The sequence below is a fragment of the Rhodnius prolixus genome, unplaced genomic scaffold (assembly GCF_049639745.1).
Source record: "Rhodnius prolixus isolate KJV_2025 unplaced genomic scaffold, Rpr scaffold_2, whole genome shotgun sequence".
Classification (NCBI taxonomy): Eukaryota; Metazoa; Arthropoda; class Insecta; order Hemiptera; family Reduviidae; genus Rhodnius; species Rhodnius prolixus.
The window spans coordinates 6512233-6525962 of NW_027411592.1; the positions used below are offsets into that span (position 1 = coordinate 6512233).

At 33.5% G+C, this 13730-nt stretch overlaps 1 protein-coding gene across 8 annotated transcripts in view; it reads left to right on the forward strand.

Annotated features, from left to right (window-relative positions):
* dnc (phosphodiesterase dunce) overlaps nt 1-13730 on the forward strand; it is a 423485-nt gene that overhangs the window by 247347 nt on the left and 162408 nt on the right. Inside the window, exon 1 of one of the 8 annotated variants that reach the window (XM_074117432.1) lies at nt 3926-4293. The exons of the other annotated variants lie outside the window; for them this stretch is intronic. Coding sequence (XP_073973533.1) covers nt 4196-4293 — 98 coding nt within the window. The 5' untranslated portion in view covers nt 3926-4195. Of the gene's footprint in view, nt 1-3925; nt 4294-13730 lie in introns of those variants that run through there. 8 annotated transcript variants of the gene reach the window in all.

The window sequence follows — 13730 nt, forward strand, 5'->3', positions numbered from 1 at the left end:
TAGCTCCAGTTGCTGGCTCTTTGATATTTCTCTTGCTAGGCTCACTACTTACGGCTCACTGTCCAGTGATGGATACTGTCTGTAACGAGAGAACGTTGTCCGGAGGTCGGTAGTGCAAGGAAAAAAGCTACACGCGCCAATAAACTCAGATGTTGACGCGCTTTTAATTGACTGATGTAGGTAACAATTACAGAAAACCGTCGATATTGGTCCATCAGCTTCTTGGACATCCTCACGAGGATATAATCCAAACGTATTATAATGTTTGAAGTTCACTTTGATTTTATAGATTCTGCGTGTTGAAACCCACACATGTATCACAAATGAATTGCGTAATCCAGAATACTTTTTCTTGCCTCAGTTTAAGTGATAAAACTTGCCTCTAACTTTATTTTATTATTATTGATTACGTGTTTGTCTAAAATAACGAAATATTGTGTCCAGAGATTGAATATTTTCTTACAGATAGGTGATATAATATTTGTCCATAGTCAAAAAAGAGATAGTAATTATAAAAATAAACAAGAGTAATGAAGAAAGAAGTATAACCCAGGGGATAGGGGGATAGTGAAGAATGTCTAAAAAAAGATCTGGAAGTATTGATTTTCCACAAAAGATTTCGTGAGATTAACAGATCAGACTTGACCTTACTTCAACCTACCTCGTATTACCTGATAATTCTCTCACTTTTCCTTTACAATCTTGGACACCCGGTCAGCCAACCTTCTGTCTCTAGCTCATTGTCCTGTTAAACTCTGGCGGCACATCCATCAGCAGGTTCTTTCAACGGGAGCGATAGCTTTTCATGTTGCATACTAGCCTAATCAATCAATGTCTATGGTCATCTATAATTTTACATGTACCCTCAGGAGATATAGTACCTTGAAATGATTTAGCTTTCAGGAATTAATGAATTTTCAATTAAGCAAACCTATTTAAAGTTTTTCAAAGAGTGGCTGATTTCATTAGAGGAAAAATAAATTGATCTCATTTATTATTGAGTCGCATTTTTTTTCCTAAAAACTTTAGATAAACACAATTTTAAATTTGCTATGATTAAATTCAAATTTAAAAAATATATATTAATTATTCGTGAAGTAGAAAATAAAAAAATATATCAAATTCTCCATAATTACCTAAGATTATGTAAGGAGGACGGTAAGAAAGGAAATCGTGGCTGAAAATAGGGCGCATTTTGCTTGCCAGGTTCCTAATTAGTCCAATCGTGGCTTAGGTGGCCTCAACATCGGAAGCTAAAGAAAAAGACGCTAATTTTGCTTGCCGGAAAGGTTCTGATGATTTTAATGTTCTAAAAGAAAGATTCAAGCGAAAAATAAAAAAAAAGAGTAATGCCTTTTTTTCAGGCGGGCTTTACGTCCAACTACCAATTAGGTGTCGTGGACGGAGGCGACTAGCAAACATACTTTACTGTAAATTTCTTTTATTAACCATTAAATAAAATCCAAGGCCTAAGACCGGGAATCGAACCCAGTACCACAATACATATTAGCTTCGCAGGTCTGAAAAAATAAAAAACTTCTAAGCATTCTAAGATGTTAGCCTTATTAGCAAGACTGCATCAATGTAAACGGCTACATCTTCTGGTGGTAGCTACATCTACTTGCGTCCAAGAACTGGTGGGAAGTAGCGAGCTGCAGATCTGCAAAATAAGAACAAATCAAAGGTGCAAGAGGTAGTTAGCAATGTCAATAAAAGTCAATGAATGAAGGAAAATCTAAAAACATTGGCTGTACTAGGAAAATCATTTTTATGATATAAAATCTGAATTTTCACTTTGATAAAGAACTTGAATAGTTTCTTGAAACATTGTGGAATGTGGACGAAATAATATTTCAAATTATTATTAATTTAATTATCGGTCCATATAAATAATTAATTTTAACTATTTTATAATCTTCTCTATAAAATTTTAATCAGTGGCTACTAGTATGAACGCACTGAACGTTTTACTTACAGCTCTAAAAAACAACAACGAAGTGGAACTGGGTACCCCAATTCATCAATATCAACTTCTGGAGGTTGTTTACTCAACATGACATCTGTTTTGCTCAAAAATAAGTTCGCACTTCTAGCTCCACTTTATGAAGCTCAAGCATTCCAAAGCTCTAACATAAGTAAAGATTTAGTCGTCGTCAACATTAAGAAATCATACTTGTATGTTTAACACTTTTATTTTTTCACCAACTTTATTCTGAAGGAGCAGCAGTGAAGTCAAACGCACCTCTAAAATTTCGTTTCAGTATTTCGTACCTTTGTAATCAAATAATCAATTGATTTGTTAAACATTGAAATGTTTGAGTTTTGTTTTGGGCTTCGAGTTTGTCTTTAGACATAACTTGAGATTTTTTCGCTGATGGCTAAGCCATATAACTACCTAGGTACACTTGGACTTTCGTACCTTTGTAATATTTGCGATTTTGTGGCTGCGGTGACGTGGGGCATGGGTCCCGTACCGCCTTTTAAATCTAATCTAATCTAATATTTGCGATTGCGACATTTCTAACAAATATTCTAGTCTTTAAATTGAATTTGTAATCTGTCCCACAAGCCTGAAGATGGACAAGTCCCCAGAACAAAAGCTTGGCAAAAAATAATTATGGGCAGAAATGGGCGATTGTCTTGAATAATAATTTCAATGAAATAAAAGGTCCTTCTTTGTCAGGACCTACATCCCAAATAGTTTTTGCTTGCATCTTCTTATGAAAAACTAAATGTGATTTAAATAAGTATTGTGTGAACACTCATGCGTTTTTGTACTGCATTTGTCCCGATTATTTAGGCCTCCTTTCGGTAAGTGCAAAGTTTGAAGAAAACTTGGCAGTATTTGAGATTTGAGAGTCCCTTAATAAGAAATAAATAATCCAGTCCCTCGCAAATTTCAAAGAACAAAAAGTAACATAGTTCCGTTCTAAAGCCTATACAAAAAAAAAAAATATTTCTTCAGCAGTAGAGCCGAGAAAGTCATCAAGAATGGAAAATGTCTTTTCAACACTTCGTTTCCTGTTTTCTTTATTTCTTTACTTTCATTATTTTTTTTTCTTTTCATTGTTGTTTGTATTCTGAAGTCTGACCTGGAACAAAGGAGCATGACCTGACTCATTTCTTCTCTGTCTCTTATTCCTCTACTTTGTTCTTTCAGAATTGAAAATGTCACACTTACAAATTTTGTTGTTTTTTTTCAGATATTTTGAGATTTGAGCTCCAAAAAGCTTACATGAAAGGGATTTTAATTAAGTGGTTTTAATATGCATTAGTTTGTGATAGTGTTTGTTCAGCATAACTCTAAAACGAAAAATCTTGGAAACTTCAAATTTGATATTTCGCTTGGGATGATAGCTGATCGGTAAACATCAGCCAACAAAAGTATAAGTTTACAAAATGGATTTTTCAATACTTTGAGATTTTCTCGAAAATTTTATTCCTAAATTTTCTTTAACAATGGTTCTTAAAATCTGTGAGACATGGTTTGAGTTGCTGGGGTTTTTCTTTGTTCGCTAGACGGGCATTCGGCAGTTTAGGACTGTTCCTTCCCTAAAAGAAAATCTATCACTAAATTTTTATTCAGAAAGCAAAAACGATGTTGTGTAAACAAACCATAATGCATGCCGTAAAATGGCATTCCCTACAAAGTTATGAAAATGACAGTGTTTATTAGAAAAGTAACTGGAATTTAAAATCCCAAATTTTTCCTCGAAATTCTTTAAACTGTTACGCCTTGCCTTGCCAAACCAAATATCCCATTAAATATAATAATAAAAATAATAAAATTAAGCCCTTAGTGGTTGCCCGATGGTCATGAGTGGGAGTCCACGGGAACTAAATATAACGATTCCCCCTTTAGCCAGCGGGTCAGCCGCACTGTCACAGTTGTCGTTCTTAAATCTTGGCATCCCATTCTATCTCCACACTCCCTTTCTACAAATCTACATCCCACTATCTCCGCTCCAAACAGTTTTGCCCACAATTCCATTTTTTCGAGTGTAACCTCGGAGTCATCTTTTTTATGGTGTTAATTAGTGAATTTTGAAAGTAAAAATTAAAACAAAAAAAAATGGGCGAACTAGGGTATTTACGGAGAAGTAACTGTGATACTAAGTGGAATTACTTCTTTTAAATCCAAACATTGTTGGAATATTTGTGAAAATAGTTGACTAGTGGCCAGTTAACAAAATTTATGGATGAAGAGTACCAGTTAGTTTCCAAATTGGCCGGTAGATCGAAAGCAGATCGGAGGAGAAGAGGATGGACTGTTGTTCTGGGAAAGGAAATACGGTAAAATGCTGTTATATCAATTTAATACAAGATTTAGATAATATTAATAGATGAAACAATTGAGAGTTGTGCTCTCGTCGGCAAATTAAACTAAATTTGTAAATGGACAAATTACCTCCACTTTCAAAACAAATACTTTCTCCAATTACACTGTCTCTATATTCTGTTTCACCATAAAACCGTAAATTCTTCCGCATTAACCTGCTACTGGGATGATCTCCCGCTGTCACTAAGCCTGTCCTTAATTCCCGGTAACTTAATCCCTGCCCTTTATCAGCGGTAACTCTCACTATATTATCGCCAGGAAAGGCAATTAAGCTGAAAGTAGCTTGTGTAAAAAATCAAGTAGAATCTGTCACAAGAAGATGAAAGCAACATAGATATACATTTTTTTTTAATCTGGTCACCTGTTCTAACCCTTTGGCGAATTACTGCATCTCTGTAAATGAAGGTCTTCTGCATCCTATGCAAGTCCCGCAACCATTTTAATAAATATTCTTCTTTTTTATTGGCAATACTGTTCAAAATAATAAATACTATTTTTTAGTGGATGCCAATAATGCAGTTAAGAATAATGTTGTAAGCATGTTCTGTTTGTCACTTTGCAGTTCAGTGCTTCCAAACGACAATAATTTAATCGGCTCTCCCAGCGAGGAGCTTCATTTAGGTCTTAAGTAGGCCATATCCAAGACAAACAACCCACAATACTAATCATTCAATTACTATATGCTTTCGTCAAACATCATTCCTTGCGAGCAATTAATTGCATTTTGCAAGAAGTGAAACGAGAATTGGTTCTCTGGTCCAAGAGAAACCAACTTCTAGCTCTATTTATGTTGTTGTTCATCAAAAACAATGATCTTCTTTAGCCACCATTCGGTATACTCTTACTAGATAGCCTACTTTTTGGCTGCTTTCCGGTTTCTAACTTCTGACCGGTTTCCGGCCTCTTCTTGTTCAACAAAATCGCTAATTAACATCCGCCTCCATAACCTGGATTAACTCCTTCAAGGTAAACATGAGGCTACTCTAAATATACATCAACCATCAAATTTGGCGCTTCTGGTAATTAATTTGAAACAGAACTTCATAACATTTGATTACATTAATGATTCTGTTAATAATAAAAGTAAGTGGGATGTAGTAATACTGTTGGTTTCAGTTGACAGATACTGGAGGCGGACGAGAATTATAAATATTGGCAATAATTTAATTTTTAATGTTGCCTTGGCCTTTTATGATTAATAAATTGATTAATAAATACTATTATTATTAATTTTTATTTGCAAGTTGTATCTATAAATTGATTTAAGTTGACAAATAATCAGTGCCAAAACGATTTCTTTACCACTGTGTTTACTGAATCTTGCCAAAAGTTATTTTCTTAACCTAACGTTTCATACATTGCATAAAATAAATAAACTATTTCCTAAATATAAATGAAGATTATTAATATCTCCTTTGCAAAGTTGAAAAAAAAAGAAAAGTAATTTTTCTGAGGAAAACTAACAATTAACAGAAGTGCAAATCATTAAGTTGTTTGTACAAGGACTGTCAATTCGAAGTCTTAACATGTGATATGGTTATTTCATTGTACCTTGAACCGTGGGGAGAATTTGCATACTTCAGTAGGAGAGGTCAGAACAATGATACAGAGTAAACAGGACGCGTCTCGTTTGATAACAAGCAATGGAATTTGAGGATGCAACCGATCAGTAATATAGAGTGGCTTTTTAAATTTATTTTGGAGTTTGCGAACGTGACCTTGTTATTTACACGAAAATTCTACGTCGTCGAGTGGGCCATCTTAACTATAAGATAAACCACTAAATCAATTTTGAAAAACCACTATTTACTTGTATTTTCTTGTTTGATTATTACTCAAATTAGTATACATGTTTATTTTTGTACATTTAGAAAAACAATGATTTTATAGTAGATTGGACAAAGTTTGGTTTAATAAAGTAAAATCCACTACCATCTAAATTAAATACTGTAGCTCTCCTAGGCAAGGTTTGTGCATAAATTTGGCCAAAAGTTTGCCCATTAGTCCTAGGCTAGTTGTGTGATGTAGGTACAACTTCTTTACTCGAACAACTCCTGCTGCATAGAAGATTGAATCTCCCATAATTTATTGCTACAAGCAGTTAAAGTGAATAAGTAATAAAGGCATGCAAATGAATCCAATGCGACCTATTATAGTTGTGAAAAATCTATTGAGGCTCCTTAATGTGTGCATTTTTGCATAAACTCAGTCTTTTGAAGCGATAAATTTGTAAGTGTAGTGAGATGTGGTTGAGTTTATTCATCATGCCAAGCATGTGCTTGTTCTGACCGACTTTTTATTTTCATCCAGCATCAGAGTAGATCCATCAGTTGGGCACCTGACTTCAACTATGTTTCTTTCGTACCCTTACCTTGCCTACTGAGTGATGTAGCTGTGCATGTGGTGTTACACAATTTGTTAATGGTCTGTGAAATGTTTTTTTAAAAGTAGCCAAATAAAATTAATGAAAACTAATATTTACTTAAGGTTGAAGTATGTTTTTGCGAGGGTAATGTTTTAGAATGGTAAAGTTGGAGTTGTAAATTAATCCATGGTTGTGCATGGTAGGTAGCATTGAATTACTTAATTCATTTCCGCTGGGAAATATTATTTTTGAATTAAATGTTTATGAAATGGGATTCAAATCTTTTAATTAATAGCATGCTAATTAGTAGAATCTTGAAAAGGAAAAGTTAAAAAAGTACATTAAGCACGCTCTTCATATTTTATTTATAAAACAGGGTTTCGGTGAGATTTGTTCTGTTTAAAGTGTGTTTATGGGTTAGAATTTGATGTACGAGTAGGCTCGTTATACACAGTCTCCGCAGGCTCTTTGAGTTTTGTGTTTGAGATGTTAATATAAATGTTATTTGAATTGTTAGACTGGATTATGCCAAAATCCCTGAAGAACTAAGAGATGGAATTTCTCCTAACCATTCATTTTAATATAATATATTTATTTTTTCAAGCCGGAGGTTTTAAGGTCATTTTGCCTTGATGCCCATGTTTACAACTAGATAGCTCGCTTCCTCCAATGAATAAAACAAACAAATAATAATTTATGAAAGAAAAAAGATTACAAGTGTTTATGACAGTAAAATTATAATAACAATTAATATTTCTGATAACTATTATTAAAGAATAATCTTGAGTTTGATTACAAATGTATCTGAGTACGTGTTATACGTTTTTACATTTATATTTTGGTTATAGGTATATCAGTAAATGTTATTTCTCAATATTGTGCTTTAAAAATAAAATATACTTTGTTGATAATATTGCAATTAAATGCACTAAATATTCTATTGGCTATTACTCTATCTACTTCACAAATGCCATAATTAAATGTATGTAATACCATCTGCTTCATTTAAATAGTTAAAATTAATTGAAATTAAATTTTACAATATATCAGATTCCTTTCTCATTTAGCGAGAAAATGGTACTTTTCAAAATGTAATAATACTACACGTTGTATGGTGCTGCTCTCGAGTAAAAAGAGGATTTCACCCTAATAATAACATCTCCTAGGATACAGAGCACTTAATCAATGACCAATCTTCAAAAGGTTTTCACGATGAAATGAAACACCCACTCACGTTCAAAATATTTGGAAATTTCACTAGCTTTTATTAAATATCTTCATTTATGGACCATTGGTCTGTATAAAATTATTTGCTTGTTAAGTACTTGTAGGGTTCAGTTACGCAATATTCTACTTGTCACAGACGACACTAGTTCTATCTCTCGGTAGAAATTAATTAACAATTTTAAGTTTTAAAAAAGCAAAATTGCCAATAATGGAAACAGAGTAGTTTGAAGGTAAACAAATTTATATAAAATAGCATTGGTAAACGATTCTTTCATCAGCATAAAAAAATCCTTGAATAACAAATCTAGTGTCTCAATTAATATTATCCCCCAGCTATTAATTCAGGAATTTTCCAAGGCTGTTTTATTTATCTTTATATTCGGAATAATTTACATATAAATCATATCCCTGTCTAATTGTTGCGTCAATCCAATGAAGATTCACGATCTGTATACTTAAAGTAAGAAGCATTTAAAAATCCAAATTAAAAAAAAAATTTTGAAAGTGAACTTTATAATTACATTGTAAATATGTAAAGCATTTTTTTTTATTATAATAGTAATTTAAAAAGGCCTCCACAACTACCTTTATAAATGGACGAAATTCAATCATAATTTCGTCAAAAACGAACAAATTTAGAAAACATTTATTTTTATGGTTTTGTAGAATTTAAACTTAACCATTGGCATAGCGTGGTTGTTTTATACAGGGAAGCTGTAGCCAATTTACAAGGCAATTTGCTAAGGTTAGGAGTAAATTCTTATGAATGAATCTCTAATTTGAGGACAGCTCCTTGATTCTTAGATATAAAATAACTTTTTTTCAACTTTCGGTCCGAAATACTTAGGGAACTGTTTTCATTTTTGCTTATCTGGTTTCCTCAAAGAATGATTAGATGTAGATGTTTGGTTGTAATTTTCTCTTTTTCTCAATAATTAAAGTGAGCAAAGAAGGTCGAAGAATCCGTTAATTCAGCAGACATTGTAATTTTTAATTAAATCCGTAATCGGACCGATCACTACTAAGATAGGTTAAGGCTACTGTTCTAGTAGTCTATTAGGAAACTGCACCACTGAATTTATCTTTATAGTAAGTAAGTAAAGTAGTAAAGTAATCGCCTATTTTTTCAGGCGGGGCTTAACGTCCAACTACCAATTAGGTGTCGTGGACGGAGGCGACTAGCAAACATACTTTACCGTAAATTTCTTTTATTAACCATTAAATAAAATCCAAGGCCTAAGACCGGGAATCGAACCCAGTACCACAATACATTTTAGCGTCGCAGGTCTCGCCTCTAACCCGCTCGGCTACCGTGGCGCCTTGAATTTATCTTTATAAATAGCAATAAAGGAATACAGCGAGACCTCAAAACTAGGTTCTTAGTATGATCAAGATAAGTACGAATAACGAATTTCTGAGACTACTGCATTCTGAATAGTATACTCTTTAATCCATGCCAGAGAGATTTCTAAAAAAAGGTAAAAGAAGGGCCGAAACGAAAGAGTCCGAACCTCGAAATAAGGCCAAATTTCGAAGCAAGGAAGTAAAACAAATCTTAAAACTGGGATGAAAGACGATAGAAGCTCTCGTAGAGGGCAACTTGTCCCATACAAGAAGTAGCAGAGACTCCAGTTTGGCTAAATTCATAAAAGAATGTCTTATTTAACAAACAAATCTAATTCCATTTACGCATAAATTGTGTTTAGTTTATTAAAGAAACCCATATTTTGGTGGAGTTTTCTCGTTGAAGAATTCCATTAATTTGGTAAAATACTTGATGCCTAACTCACTGCGCGCCTGCTCTTAGGGATGAGATGAGAGGCTCTAGCTCAGTGATCATAGCCCAAGTTGGCACTCAACTAGAACATTCGCCTGCCATCTAAAAATTCCTAATATATTGCTCAACGCTTCATTTATGATCAGATAGTATTTATTTTAATCTTTTTGTTGTGTGTCTAACTTTCAAAAGAGAAACAAATCCTCTAATAAGTCTAGTCATTGCCTCATTGAGCGCTCAGAAAATTAAATCTCTCGTTAAATGGAAGCGATAATAAAATGAACAAAATATGACGCTTCTTCTAACTAAAGAAGAGTTGGCCATGAATTTTATTTAAGTATAAAATGAGAAAACTAAGTAAAGTTTTTTGGATATCGATCTGAGAGAGTAGACATTACTTAACTTTTCTTAATAATATGTCCTTTTAAAACAATCAGTTAAATGGTGTGCTATTTTCGAATATCTTTCTGTCATTTAAGATACTTTATTCAAATTACAACTACTTGAAGCTAATCGACCTTAAAATGAAAACGAATGATACCATTTTATCAAATTCCTAGCATGTAATGGTAGAGCTACGACCTTAAAAAAACATATAACCTAACTGAACGCCATGAAAACGAATATTTGCAAACGTAATTCAGTTGGGACAGTTCATACAGCAATGTAAGCGATCAAGTACACATTTACAAAAAAAAATAAGGTTTACATTAAATTTTGCACTTATTGAAAAAACTATAATTGTACCTACCAATGAAATAATTCTTTATTGATCGAATCACTTGAAATATTCCCACTAGCTACAGACCAATTTAGGATATTTATCTTCAATGCAAAACTCAAATCCTTTAAAAATAAACGGTGAAGCTAAAAGGGCTAAGATGATCATGTTAACATTACGCCAGAACGGCTGTCCCATCTCGTGACAAAAGGTTCAATTTCTTTCATCTGTTTGAGTTTAGAGTTGTGCCGCTAGGTTGTGTGCAAGTTTACAACGCCCCAAACTAAAAATATTCTCTTTATTTATCCATTTTGTTTTTTTTTTGTCATATATTATATTTTTTAAGGTTTATTTTATGCAATTATTTAAATTTGAAATTTATTAATTAAAATATTATGTAATGTAAACTTGACATTTTGATTAAACTTGACTTATTAAACTAATATTCAATTTAAATCGATTTTTGGCTATTCTATTTCCAGCATACCGCTATTTTTTTATTTTTTATTTTTGGCGCATCGACGACTAAGGTCATTAGCGCCCCTATAGCTACTCTGCATACCGCTATTCTCTCGCAAATCATTCCAGTTCTCTATTCCTTTAAATTTGATATTCTATTTGAACACTTAATTAAATTTAATAAAAACCATTTGAACCCTTAAGTTTAATGTAAAAAAACTACTCGACTTCCTGATACTCCAGTTAATCCCTTTCTGTTTCTATCGCCAATCCATTACAGTTTTCTGCAAATGCTGAATATATCTATCAGTTGGGTCTGCCACAAATTAACAGAAAATAAAACTGATAAATAAATCTTCTTCCCACGCCAAAGACAAGTACTGAAGTACTAGTTTTTAAGGAGAGTTAGGTTTCAAGTTGGTTCGCGATGACCTAATTTTAACTATAGGACTTATTCTGTTTTTTTCTATTAGAAAAGCTTCGCATTATCTTTAGCGAGCGGGAGTATGAAGTTTTCTCTGACGCTGTTTGCAGCGCAGCAGCAACCGCTTCAACAGACAACCAATTACTTCGATCAATTATTCATTTCTTTTTTGCGGTTAAAAATTTCATACGCTAAAAGAGCTTAAAACGGGTGTTAAAAACTCCGTCTCCTCAGAAACTTTGCAGTACCAAATAAGAATTGCGTAATTGTCACAAAGTAGATTTTACATTGAATATTATACTGGCATTATTTTATTAATTAACTGCCAAAAACAGTCATTTTAAATATTAGTATCTATCGCCCTTAAAATATTGGAAAATAATTGGTTCCGTACATAAAAATTGTTTCACGCATAAATTAGGGTTTATTACACACTCACAATACACAATACGCAATCACAGCTATTTATACTCTAGTTGGTTAAATATCGTAGGAACCAATTTCAAAAAGTATGTACGTATACACAAACTCAAAAACTTATTATGTAAAGTTACTTTTCTTGTTAAACCACTTTCTGCAAATTTAAAATTATATCATTAACTTGGTATTCGAAAGGGACTTCCCCAATTTAGTTCTAGAAGGGGTGGTTAGAGTTGAGTTCTAGTGAACCCTCGAAAAACCGACTTCCTAGGAACCTAGTAAATAAAGTAAATATTTAATTAAAGAATTTTCGGTGAAAACAGTCGCCTCTGAATCGGGAATAATACTAAAACGGAATACCAAACAAAATATTTTGTTAAATCCCACGCAATCACACACTATTCGCTGAAAAACATTTTTTCTGTTTCCGAATCCCTCAAAACGTGGTATCTCAAGTGAAAATCCAACTTCTAAAATCGTCACGATCGTAATATTTCATTTTAGTAGAAGAGAAAATAAGAGTAATCTAGTTAGTAGAGAGCAAACAGAACTCAGTAAATAAAACAATGAATAATGGATACGCCTCCAGCCAAGGCCGAATACAACTGATACCAGTATTTTTTATTTGCATTTAACAACGTATAGGCAATTGTATAGCTCACCATTGGTGTCGCTTGCTATTGATCTCCAAGACTGGGCCAACCCTAAATATTTTTCGAATAAAGAAGATTGCTTTTATTATTATTATTATTATTATTTTTAATGACAGTATTTCACCTTTTGTTCAATACATATTTTTGCATTAATACTGTACGTATTTTATTTAGTCTGAACGTTCACGAACTAGAGACTGCGCTTCCCAACTTTACGTAATCGGATTAAAGTACCCATTAACTCTATTCTAGAAATGACCTAAATGAAAATAAATTGCCTTACGGTCTTTGGGTACAAAAATGGCAACGTGCCTTACTGCTTGGCTAACAGTACTTAAAGCTTAATCCTTGAGAAATTTACATTTATATGTATGGTGGGGTCAGCAAAATTGCTCTTTTAGAGCTCCTGGTTTACAACATAATTCTGGATAGCTCAAATCGCCGGCGATTTCAGAAACTAGTGTAGCGTGTTTACCTAATACTGAGATACTTTGTTTTATCTTTTATGCATTATACAGTACTACTGCTTTTCTACAATATAGAGATGGAGAAATGTGCGGAAAGCCGGGATCTATTAGGAACAGTAGTATTACTCTTTCAACCTGTGGCTGAGGAGCTTCTACGCAAGCCCAACACTGACAGCAAAGAGGGGGGCCTTATTCTCCTTAAATCGAGAAATGTGAGAATGCAGCCTCAGTCTAAGCCACCTAAGAAAGCTGGCCGAACAATGCGAACCAAAACGTAAGAGGAAACTGCCTCAGTTCCTCCCCAAACCTCCTTACACACTAGATAATCCGTCACAAAGTGGATGTGAATTCTACTGAAACGATCTTGCATCAGCCGTATTGTGACGAGGAGTCTCCTTAAACTACTGAAAGAAATGAACAGACTCTGACCACCAAACTATCCCTCACTGGCCCCAGTCAACCTCCCTATAAGGATGCCCACAAACTTAACACGTGTCAGACGCCAACAGCTGGTTTGGGGGAGGAAATCTTGATTTGGCTTGCCTGTTCTCCTCCTATTGTACCCGAAAATCCTCGTATGAGCCGGCACCCAGAACAGAAGAACGTGTGGACTAAAATATTGATTTTGAGGCTACAGTTAGACATACTTGGGAAACCCAGTACTTTAATTGAACGTTTTCTATTTAGATTAAATACAATAAATGTTTATTCCTTTGTGTGATATTAAATAATAACCATTTCTTTAATTTGCAGGTAAGTTAGAGCGATCATTCAGCCCTCTAAGTGGTAAGTTTATTAAATTCTGTTAATTAAAAGTCTGTAATGAATTTATTACAGGATCTATCATGTCAAAATGGAGTAAAGTTCTAATCTTTAAA